The sequence below is a fragment of the Acanthisitta chloris genome, unplaced genomic scaffold, assembly GCF_000695815.1.
Source record: "Acanthisitta chloris isolate BGI_N310 unplaced genomic scaffold, ASM69581v1 scaffold15335, whole genome shotgun sequence".
Classification (NCBI taxonomy): domain Eukaryota; kingdom Metazoa; phylum Chordata; class Aves; order Passeriformes; family Acanthisittidae; genus Acanthisitta; species Acanthisitta chloris.
Window position 1 is genome coordinate 1 of NW_008674377.1, and position 11670 is coordinate 11670.

Below are 11670 nucleotides of genomic sequence, written 5' to 3' on the forward strand. Positions count from 1 at the left end.
TATTAATCAGGAGTAGACGTGCTGCATAATTTATGTAACCGAATCAATATGCGAGCAGGGATGCGAGAGCAGCCAGCCCTGGAGCCACGCTCCGTGCGGTCGGGTGCGAATCCAGCCCTGCAGCGTGTCTGGGAGGGGAGCAGGACACTGGCGGCACAGCCACCTCCACCGCGACTAGCACGTTTGGGCCAGGGCGTGAACTTATGGCTGCTGTTACTTTGTGGCATGAGCATCCTTCCTCTCCAGATGTTCCTGGGAGGGACTGAAGCTGACGAGTGGCTGGCGATGGTGCTTAGATGTTCCTCCTGCTTTTCCCCCAAGAGCTGGTGGCTGGCAGCGTTTCAGATTCGTTGCTTCTGGTTTAAGATGAGATCGTGAAGTTCAGGCTCTAATTGAAGGTTCCCTGTGTTGTAAAAATATTTAAAATATTTTTTAAAAAGAAAAAAATCAGCAGGATGGCCCCCAGTGCCCACCTGAACTCTGGGTGTGCTGACCTGCTCTGCAGAGCTCTCTGTGGGGTTTGGGCAGGCAGGGCATGTTGTGCTGTGTGCCCCAAGAGGTTGCTGCCTGTTGCTCGATGGCTGTGCCCAGCCGTTCTTGTGTCACTGGTGTCATCCTCCCTGACACCTTGTTGCTGTCAGGGGCGTATGTGCCAGCTTGACAAAGCCAGTGAGCTGCTCTCTTGGAGCACTGACCTTTGCTGACCTTGGTTGCCCACTGCTTGGCAAACCCCCTGCAGCCAGGGGCGAGAGGCACTGTGAGGCATCGTAGCCCGTAGGATGTGACGTGCCCTATCAGCAACGCTCTGAGGGAAAGGGGAAGGGACTCAGACTTCCCCTGAGGAGCTCAGCAGTGCAGGGTGGAGATCAACCCGACTGCTCTGCCCTAGCAGTAGATCCCTGAGCTGGAAGTCATGTAAAAGCCTCCCCATAGTTATGGAAAATAACTTGCTTTGAGTGGTGTCACTCTGGACATCTCTGGGTGGCTGAGCTCTCTGGGTCCTCTCCCCCTCCCCTGCTGCACAGTCCCTCTTCCAGGAAGCTGCTGTTTCCTCTCTGAATGCAAATCTGCCCCTCCAACACCTGTGGTGCCCAACTGGGGCACTCCAGATTCCATTAAGGGAATCCTCTGAGAAGGGTTTGGGGTATTCCAGCGCTCCCCACCCTGGCACAGTGATCAAATTAATCCCTTTGCTCAGCAAAGAGCAGATTCCATATCGAATGAGGAACAGCAATCCCACTGCTACTTTCATCCCCTCTGCTGAGGCGCTGAGGTCTGTTGTTCATGGAGAAGGAGGAGGGATTTTCTGCATCTTCCTGGTTTCTGGGGCCTTGTTATCTTTCTGTGCACCCATCGATTTGTGTTTTCTTACTCGTATTTCTGCCATGTTTGCAGGAAGGCACCTGCTCCCAGAGGAATTACAATCAGATTCCATGACTGGCTATGGGGAGGTTGTGGAGAAACTGGCAAGGGATTTTGCTTGACACTGTTAGGTCAGGGTGAGAGCAGGGTGACATGGTGATGGGGAACCCCTGGAGCAGCCCTCTGCTGCAATGCTACCGAGTTATCCCAGCTCTTGGGGAGAAACAGGTGGTCCCTGGGGAGGGGGAGCAGTGGCAGTGAGAGCTGCACGTTCAGGAGGTGTAGTCAGAGTTGAGCCTTCCAAGCAGGGGCAAGAGGCTAATTATTTTTTAGGTACCCATAGCAGCTCCCTCGAAGGTGCCAGTGAGAAAACCAGGCTGCCACGGAGACTGCCAGGCTGGGAAGGCGGTTGGAAGCTATCAAGGGTTGCTGCTGGTTTCTTGAGGCTGGAAACCTGCTCTTTAGCTACAGCTAGGAGGACTCATTGAGTGTTTTTGCAGTCCCTGTTCTGCCCTGAGCAGTATTAGATGGGGACAGCATTCAGTGCTTGAGTTTAAAACCTTAGGAAGGTGATGCTGAACCAGGGCTTTGATGCTTGTGGGAGGTCACCTGCTTTCAGTTGCTTCTGGGATCTCTTTCATGACCTCTGAGTAGAGAAAGAAAGTCTCTTAAAGGGTATTTTTTTTCATCTAGAAAGTAAAGAAGTCAAATGCATGTTGCTTCTTCAACCAAAAATAGTTTGGCGCCTGCTCTTTCTGGGGAAGGTGGGGATGAGGGAGGATGTTTGCTTCCATTCACAGGCACTTTGGCCCAGGTCTGGATCTTGCATTGGGAAAGCAGCTGGTAGGAATGGACATTTGTATCAGGAGAAGCATAAGTATGAGACACACAGGCAGAAATGCTGTCAAATGGGGAAAAAAGGAGCAGAGAGGGGGACCCAGGATCTGCTGGGTCTGCAACAGTCTCCTTGGAAAGCAGTCAGCTTCCTGGCTCTTCAGTGAGAAGAAAGCAGGACCTTGTCTCCCTGTCCACTACTTCCTTGGCTGCTCTCCTCCTGCTCTGCTGGGAGTCAGCACTGGCTCTTGAGGCACCTGGATGCCAGAATTTGGGGTAACTTCACAGCTGGACTGCTGGGGGTAACCCCCTAACTGGGGACATGTCACACTGTGCCATCAGTGGAGGAGGAGAAAGGTTGGCTGGTTCATGGCCCCTGTTATCCATGGGGGACAGAGAACACCAGGCTGCTGCAAGGATGGTTTTGAGGAGCTGGTCCGTACTCGTGAGCTCTTTTCTGGGGGCAACACTCAACTCAGAGGTTGATGCCCACTTGGGCCAATGGCCTATATCTGAGTGGATGGCATGTCAGGAGGATGATCAGAGCTGCAGCGTGGGTGGAAGATCAGACAAACGTCCCGATTTGTCCAGCTGCTTGAAGTTAAGCACCTAAAGTGTTAGGGTAGAGGAAATCCTTTAGAAAGTGTGTAGTGGTAGACTGTAAATGCAGTAAGATTGCTGCCAGGGTCTGTCCCTGGGTCTCTGTCCCCTCTGATGCATAAACCAGTGCTTCCAGCGGTGACTTTACTGGACAGAGAAAAGGAACAGCATCCAGGAACTTCTGCAGGCAAGGTAGGACCATGTGTGCTGGCCCCACCACTGTGCTCTGGGATCCGACTGATGCTGCCTGCAGGGTGGGTGCTGCCTACCCTGGAGCGAGGGAAGAGCCAAATAACTCTGATCTGAGGTGGCAAAGTGGAGACAAGACAGGTCCTGGGCATGCATGTGGAAATTCGGGCGTTGAGAAGCAAGTGACTGGTGTTGGGGAGATGTCTCTGGGCAGGATCTGCACCACAGACCAGGATTCATCCACATCAAATCCTGCAGGAATACAGCTTAACCCCACAGAATATTGGGAGAAAAGCTTTGCTTGTCTCCTCTCTTGCCCCCTTTTCCCCCTCCTTCCTTCTTTCTTTCTTCTGACATCTGTAGCTTTTTCCCCACAGAAAAGATTCCCTGCAAGGACATATTTATTTTTTCCATGGTGAGAAATAAAATCCTCTTAGAGCTTAAACTGGCCATCCGTGTCCGCAATGGAAAAGCTCTCTGCAGCAAGCGGGTTGAGCAGGCACTGCGTGACAGAGTTACACTGGGATAGACTGAAAAGAAGGAATTGTAGCAGAAGCAAAAGCTATTTTGTGCCTGTTGCAGTTGTATCCTTTCCTGGACACCCAGGCAAGTGCTGGGCAGAGCTGCCTAGGCAGGGAGAGTGTGGGTAGTGCAGGTATAACCATGTTTTATTCATCAGCATCTCGACTACTGTCTGGCCAAGCATCCCTGGAGCTTAGAGAAGTTTTGCCCAGGTTTGTGGCTGGATTTTTGGCTGAGTTTCCCTGTTGCATGCCAGGCATGCTGTGCCCTGGACAGTGAAAGGAAAGCAGTCACTTGGAGTCACATCGACTTGAAGATTATGTCCAGGGAATGAAAGATTGATGGCTGGAGGCTCGGGTTTCCCGTTGGGAGGGCAAGGTGACTCGATGTATTGAGAGAGGCATCTGTTTCAGGGAGCATGTATTATTTATCTGGGAGCTGGGTGCTGTCATCGGGATGGGGGGGATTGGGAAGGGTCAAATAAGCAAAAGCCTGTTGCTCCCCCAACAAGTGAGTGAGAGGATGGAGGAGGGGAAGGTGCAGGGAGGCAGTGTGGCTGTCGCCTGCATCCTCATCCCCGTGGTGCTTCCCCAGGGGCTGCGCAGGCGGCTCTGCTGGCACCCAGGCATCCCCAGGGAGAGACTGTCCGTTGCTGTGGCTACGGCTGTCATCACTGCCTGGTGCCTCTCTCTCCCTCCGGCCTCCTTACAGCCTGGCTCTGCTCAGATAAGCTAATTGGGGCTGTAAACATCAAAAAGAGGCTCAGTTTGGGAACAGCATTTGGCAGGGTGGTACCCGCAAGCACCATCTTTCAGCATTTTAAGACGAGTGTGATGCTTCAAGCCCAGCACTGACATCTTCCAGGGACAGATCCAAACAGCCATATCCTGGGGCAGGGCAGTGCCTGCTCTGGCTGCAAACACCATGTCTGGTCAGTAGGTGCAAGGATCTGACTGCCCCACTGCTCCACAAGGGTTCAGACTTTGGTCCACGCCTACTCACTGCTGCCGAGGGAGGAACCACTGTGCCTTCCCACCACCAGCTCCAGTTCTCCTCTGGCAGCTTGCCTGCAGGGGCAGGGCCATCTGAAGGCCACCACTGGCCAAACTGTCACCTTCCTGCCATGCCATGAGCTGCCCAGCCTGGGTGCCCTGGTGCTTGATGGCTGGCTCTGCTCAGCCCTCCAAAATGGGTGGCAGGTGCCACTGGGCAGGGAGGTTGTGTGGTATAAGGGGACCTGGGACACACTGTTAGTAAGCTGCTAAATGCAAGTGGCTCATGAATATGGGACAAGGCATCTGCAGCCTACGAACAAGTGTGATATGGAGGTGCTGCCTGACTCGGTGGCTGGAGGCGATTTTTGGGCTTGGGTGGATGGCTGAGGCGGCATGGGTGCTTGTGCCCACCATGTCTGCCAGGAGGATCAATAGCAGGGCTGCCTTGTAGAAAGGCCAGAAGGTTCCTCAGATGCCACCAAGCTCACTCTGCCTCAAAGCAGCATCATCCTGGGAGCACTTCTTGAGGTTTTTCAGGACAGGGATGGAGACATGGTGTGCTTCCCAGGGTTTCGTCACCCTCATCATGAGATTTCCCAAATGCCAAGGTGGTACCTGATGTTTCTGGCTGGAAAACCAGTACAAGTTGTTAATGATCTTTCTTCTCTCCTCTGGGCCAACCAGCCCTGGTTCCTTCAGTTGCTTCTGCACGCTGTGCCTTCCGGCACAGATGCTGTCCATCCTGTGCTTTGCTCCTTGCACGATGCTGAGTCTGGATGTGCTGTTCATGCTGTGCCTGGAGCCTTGTCAGCACCAAATAACGTGGTCATGCTCTTGTTTGTGCCTTCACAAATGACTTTGCCTGCAGCAATATGAAGCGACTAACCTGAACTTGGCTTGTGACTCCCCTCTCTTCTTTGGAGCTGCTGGACCCTGCCCTGTGTTAGTGTAGCTGGTCCCTCCCCTAGTTATGGTACTTAGCTTCCTATTGAGTTTCATCCTATTTCTTTTTTTCCCAGCCCATTTCTCCAGTCTCCTGACAGAACGGTGAATTTTTCTCCAGTGCACGCTTGCATCTCCTCTAGATTCTCACCTTACAGCTGCAGGAAGCACTATTGCAGTTGCCAGAAGTGTGCATGGAAATGTGGATAAACATGGACCCACCACAGGTCCCCAGGAGACCTTGCTCGATCCAACCTCTGATACCTCCCTGAGTGAGTTATCCATGTGGTTTTGTGTTAGTGCCATAGAGGTTCACCACCACCCTATTTCCCAAGCTGGAGACACTTAGAAGCTGAGCTGAGCCCCTGAAGCTCACAGGTCTGTGCCTCTGCTGGAGGAAGTGAGGCTGATCTCATGCAACTTGCCTCAGTAGATCCCTGCTGGCTGTAGCCTAGCTTGAGTTTGTTTCTGGATTATTTGTTCCAGGATTTTCCAGGAACGCATGTCTAGAGGGTGAGTTGGATGTGTGGGTCCTGTTGCTTCTCCCTTTCCCTGTTTTTCATGGGCTACTCACACATAGGCTTTTCAACCCTAAAGTTGGATCCTGGAGACTTTCTGGCCAGGAGATACCGTGCAGCAGAGGTGCCATCTCCAGGGTGAGGTCTCATCCCTGCCTTTGTTCCAGAGCCAGCTGTGGACTTCTATATTAATATTTCAGGCACGCGAGCCATCTCGTCAAGTCTGCTGTGCCAATTAAGTCGTAATCATGCCGTAATGAAGCAGTTGCTGAGCTTGTGCTCAAAACCTTCACTGGTTTATTCCTTTCCTTCCTCACTGGCTCTTGGCTCTGTGTCCTGAGAGGCAGAAGGAGACATTGAAGACACTCTGATGATTTTTTTTAATTTAAATGAAAATTGCTTTTCTTTTTTTTTTCTTAAACTTTTTTTTTTTTTTAATTTCGGCAGAATTAAAGCTTGGAAGCCCCTCTGAGGTTTTTTGGAAAGTTTTGCTGCCGTCTCCTCTGGAAATAGTCTCCCTCCTTGGCAGACCTCATGGTATTTCCCATGGTGTGCTTGACTTCTCCAGTGGCATCCATGCTTTACCTCATCCTCTTCAGCCCCTCTGCACTTATGCAGCTCCTAGCACTTGGCTGTCATTAGTCAGTCACTCAACTGTCAATCATCCAAGCTGTTGATCCAATACTTCAGGGCACTCTTAGTATTTCCAAGTGGGCTAGGGGTTTGCATTTGCCCAGACTCCTGATTTTCCAGCCCCACCGCGTGCCTGAGGGCTCTGAGAAGGATGAGGTCAGACTGGAAGGATTTGCAAGCTGGTTAGTGCTGCAGAGCTTTCCTATTTCTTCCCCAAAGCTGATGCTGTAGAAACATCCAAGACTGATGTTATTCTCTCTCATTTTGTCAGTGTAGTAGGAATTGGTGAAACATAGTGCTTATTAGGAGCTTTTGTCTCCTGCACGAGATTTCCTGGGTGTATAAATGTCTCTTTTTCTCTTCCTCTTCTGCTTCGTGTGGTTGCAATAACCACAGATGCTGCCAGAAGGAAACAGCCACTCTCGACAGGGAAAGGGGCTAAAAATATCGGAGTATCCTTGGTTGGGTACAGCAGGAGCAGGCTGAGCTCACAGCTGGCACAGAGAGGGTGAAGGTCTGCTGTGGGAATGGGGAGAGCTGTGTGCCTTGATACTGATGGAGGGACAAGGATGGTTTGCTTGTGGTGGGATTATACCAGCAAACCATTTGTGTATTCCCTGAAATGCCATTAAGGACTGACATGCCTTTGCTGGGCTGTCTGCCCATTCCTCTTGGGTCCTATTGGGATGACATCTCTGGGTTTTTATGGGAGTGCTGCTGCCTGCAGGGAACCAGCTCGGGAGCTCTTCCTCTTCACTCCATGGGAGGGGAAGGCACATGGACCTCTGTTCAGGACAGGTGTTGAGCTGGTGGGGCAGATGCATTGCAGACGTCTCACTTGTGGAGTTCTCTGGGGGCTCCCCAGGACATCCCTGTGCACCTCTTTGACTGCATTGTCACCAGTGTTTGTATGTGGGCACAGATCCATGCCAGCTTCTTCTCCCTCGGGGCTGGGGGAACTGTGGGCAGTGCCACAGCCCAGGGTTTGCCTCCAGGGGACAGAGGGCACTGCTGTGTGACAGTCTGTGGCCACCCTTGTCCCTTGGGCAGGTGCTGGGCGGTTTTGAGGCTCCGCCCACAGCAATGCTGGGCGCTGTGCTGAGGGTGGTACCCACTGCTGGAGGGACTGAAGTGGAATGGATATGGCCCTTGGCGGCACAGGATGGCATATTCTGCCACTGCACCTTTCTGGCTAGTGTAGGGATGGCTTCCTTTGCAAAGTGCTTTGACCGGATGCCCTTGGACTCCAGGGAGCAAAGCAGAGCTCCTTCTTGCTGCAGGCTACTTCGGCACAGCCATAGGTAACGTACAGGTGGCACAGCAAGGTGCCAGGAGCAGGGGGCTGCTGATGGTGACTCCGAGCATGGATCGTGGCATGGACTAAGGGATGTCTGACCAGGTCTCCAATCTTTGCAGCACCAGTTTCTTTAGCATTTCTAAAGCACAGCACCTTTGAACTCACAGAGACCCCTTGGCTGCTTGGCCACATCCAGGAAAGAGCTTGGGTGCGTAACCAAAGGGGCTTTAAGGGGAGTTGGACTGGGAGATGCTCCTTGTTGGGGGGATTGGCCCCTCCAAGCCACATCTTCTGGGCATTGCCTTTGAATGTAGCATGTCTTGGGTGTGACGGGGAGCTCTGTGCCAGTGATGCTTTTAGAGTGGGCAGAGGAAGGCTCCAGTGCTGGCTGTGGGCTGCTCCTTCAATATCCACTGCTTCCAGTTGCTTCCTGGTAGGATTCCAAAGCCTGGTTGCTGGTGCATGGTGCTTAGGGAGGAGAGATGAGGAGGAAGGTGCCTCTCCAAAACAATTCCCAAAAGCCTTCACCAAAGCCCTGCTGGCTCTGGAGCAAAACCCTGGGGCTGTTGCCTTTCTCTTCCCCAGGGGCTTAGCTTGAAACCAGTGCCTCCAGTTTGGAGTCATGCTGGTTCCCAGCCACTTGGGAGCAGCATCCTGCTGTGTGTCACAAGCACAGGACAACACAGCCTGTCAAGACATCTTCCAGCCACCTCTAGTATGCAAACCCTGCCACAACAGCTTGTCACTTGAGCTCTCCCTGCCTGCACTGGCCAAGCCATCGTCTAAATTTGGGTGATTATGTTCACCTAGGCCAAGTATCAGGTTCTCTGGATCACATGTGTTCCCAGCTGCTGTTTAACTCTGACACCTCAGGGAGACACAGCACTTCACTCCCAGCTTTTGGGGTTTTGTATTATTAATTATTATTATATTTTTTTTGAACCAGAGATTTAATTATTTTTTACTCTATTTTTCAATTTCTATCCTGCCAAGTCGATCCCCTCCCCAGTTGGTCACCGAGCAGCCCAGTGCCTGCCTTGATTGCTAAATCTGATCACCATGTTTCTGGTTCTTTCAGCCACCACAGAATTAAGGGACTTTTTTGCCAAAGCCCGAAACGGTTCAGTTCGGCTCATCAAGGTCATCATCGAGGACGGTAAGTCCCATTTTTAAGGGCTTTGATTTACACCATGTCAGTTCTTTGTTTCTCCTCTCTTCCTTTCCTCTTTGCTGCTGTGGTGCCAGCTTGTGTTTTTGGAAGCCTCAAGGAATATACTGCTGGGGCTTCCTTCCAGGCAGGGCACATGGCAGCCCAGACCTGAAATACAAGCCCAAAATTTGGCTGTGCTCGTGAGCAGCTATTGGAGCCTAGGGGCAGCTCCAGAGGGGAGCAGCAACTTTGCCAGCAGAACAACACCAATGTCTGGGATCAGTGTTGGGCTCTGTGTCATATTATATTATGGGATTCCTGCAAGAAGCTGCTGTAGGGGCCATGGGACCTTTGTTGGGGGCAATGCACAGACATCTTCCTCCTTGGACGTGGCATCCCACACCAGGCAACGAGATGCTTGGGGCAGGCATGGGCAGGGGGTGCTCCTGGGTGTAGGGTCCAGCACGGGACCCCTATTGCATCCCACGAGGGATGCTATGCTCTGAAACTCATCCAATCCCATGGGACTGCCCCTAGCCCAGGCTGCAGACTAGCACCAACCTGCCCACATTTTTCCCATGGAAAGGTGCCTCTGGGTGGCCTCTGCTTCTATCAAACAAGGGAGCAGAGCAAAGCACTGATTGAATGTCCCAGTGGGAGCTGCCACGGTGTAGGTTTTCCATCACCTCAGCCTCATACAATTGCATATGAATGACTTGTTTCTGGTGGCAGCAGGGACTTTAATGCCCTGCCAAGCTGCTGTCACCACCTTCCTTGGGTGGGCCACCAGGACTGTGCTGCAAACACTGAGGTGGATGTGATCATAAGGAGCTCGTGATGACCTTCGGAGGGGTTGCAAGGCCCCGTTTGGGAGAGCAGCGTGACTTGAAATATGTTGGACACATCAGTGGGGCTACAGCAAGGTTCAGCACTATTGGCTTTGTCCTTGGCAAGGTCCCTGTGTGTTGGGATGAGGTATCCACATTGTTTGTTTGGAGCATCTTTGATGATTTTGCCCTCTCAGCTCCTTTTGCTTTTAAAAAGTGGGAATCAGGTTTGTGTTGGGATAAGTCATGGATGTCCCTAAGCCTGGAATTAGGCTTTGGGTTGTGGCTGATGACACCAGCAAGGGAGACTTTTTATCATCAATGGAAAACATGTCCCACCATCTCTGCTCAGGCTGAATGGGATATATGTGTCATCAGCAGCAGCAGCTTCATGGATCATCCTCACTTGACAGAGTTTTGTGCTACACAGTCCAGCTCTTCCAACCTGCTGGCTCCCTTTCCCTGGACTGGACCAGTCATGGGCTGCTCTGGAGGAGCTTGGGTATCTGCAGAAACCTCTGAAATGCAGTGGAGCCTGAGGCTGCCACGGATAGGCAGGTGAAAGAAGGAGAGCTGGGAGCACTTCTGCCAAAGGGTTTGGTCTCTTGGGGACAAGATGATGGTGGTCCCACCAGCCTGGCTCAGGGACATCCTGTCTGCCTACCCATGTGACCTGGGACAAGGTACTTGGCCTCTATGGGCCACCACTCCACTGTAACACAGTGGACATCAGCCTGCTGGTACCCAGCGGAGAAGGACCTTTGTGCAGTAATGAGTGAGGCAGGTGTCACAGCCAGACAGATGGACTCGAGCATGTTGACCCTAGAAGGGACGTGTCCCAACCTGGCTGGGGAGGACATGCCAGCTGCCCTGCCTGAACAGAGGATGTGGAAGAAGAACCTCTATCTGTGCTGAATGGCTTGCAGAGGACCTCATGCCCTGTGAGGCATTTGTCTTGGGGCTTTTCAGAGCAGGCAACATGGGTGAAAGGAGAAGAAGATGGTGCAAGGAGCCTTATGACAGATTCTCTGTGTCTGGGCATCTCCAAGGCCATAGCTATGGCTGGGCAACATTTTGGGAGCAATTTCAGCTGATGTTGCCTTTGGGGACCTGCTGGGAAAAGCCAGGATTGAATGGAGAAGGAGTGAGGGAGAAGGATGCGCACCAAGGCTGAGCCGCAGTTTCCTGGCATGAGAGCAGCTTGTGGTCCAACACGTTTCTAGATGATGCTCTGTTCCTCACTGTCAGCAGGATTCTGAACAAGGGTGACTGTGTGGACTTCCCTGTTGGGTTAATTTCTTTGCATGTAGGTCATGTTTTTCAATGAGTTTTGCAGACTGAGGCTCTTGTGCTCTCCCCTCCATGGCACCTGCTAAAGCTGCAGGCAGGGCTGCCTTGTATAGGCATTTTGGAGCGAGGCAGCCTGCCTGCAGTGGGTGTTGGGGGCACCTTGAGGGCCAGAAACCCTCCCAGCTCTGCTTTGCTGGCAGCAGCTCATGGCAGAAATGGTGCCTGAAAGAGCTGGGGCTGCTGCTTTGATGAAGGGTGGCTGCTCTGAGTTTCCCTTTCCTTGATGCTTCTCGAGGAGGAAAATTTGGCCCTGAATGGATTGAGCAGAACTGCAAAGAGCCCAGGGGAAAGTCGGAGGCTGCCAGCTCATAGCGACACGGCTGGGGTCCGGCTTAGTCACAGCCTAGGAATAGCCTGGAGTGACTCAGCACTGATTGCTTGTTCCTGAGGTGTTGGTATGTGTTGCAGACAGAGATACCCACGAGCTGTCAGTGGGTTTGGCCAGGTGAAA

General features: G+C 52.3%; 1 protein-coding gene across 1 annotated transcript in view; it reads left to right on the plus strand.

Moving 5' to 3' along the window:
- The first annotated feature begins 8798 nt into the window (after positions 1-8798).
- Positions 8799-11670, plus strand: part of TWF2 (twinfilin actin-binding protein 2) — a 13415-nt gene continuing 10543 nt past the window's right edge. The window contains exon 1 of the mRNA XM_009075321.1: positions 8799-9048. Coding sequence (XP_009073569.1) covers positions 8952-9048 — 97 coding nt within the window. The 5' untranslated portion in view covers positions 8799-8951. The remainder of the gene's footprint in view (positions 9049-11670) is intronic.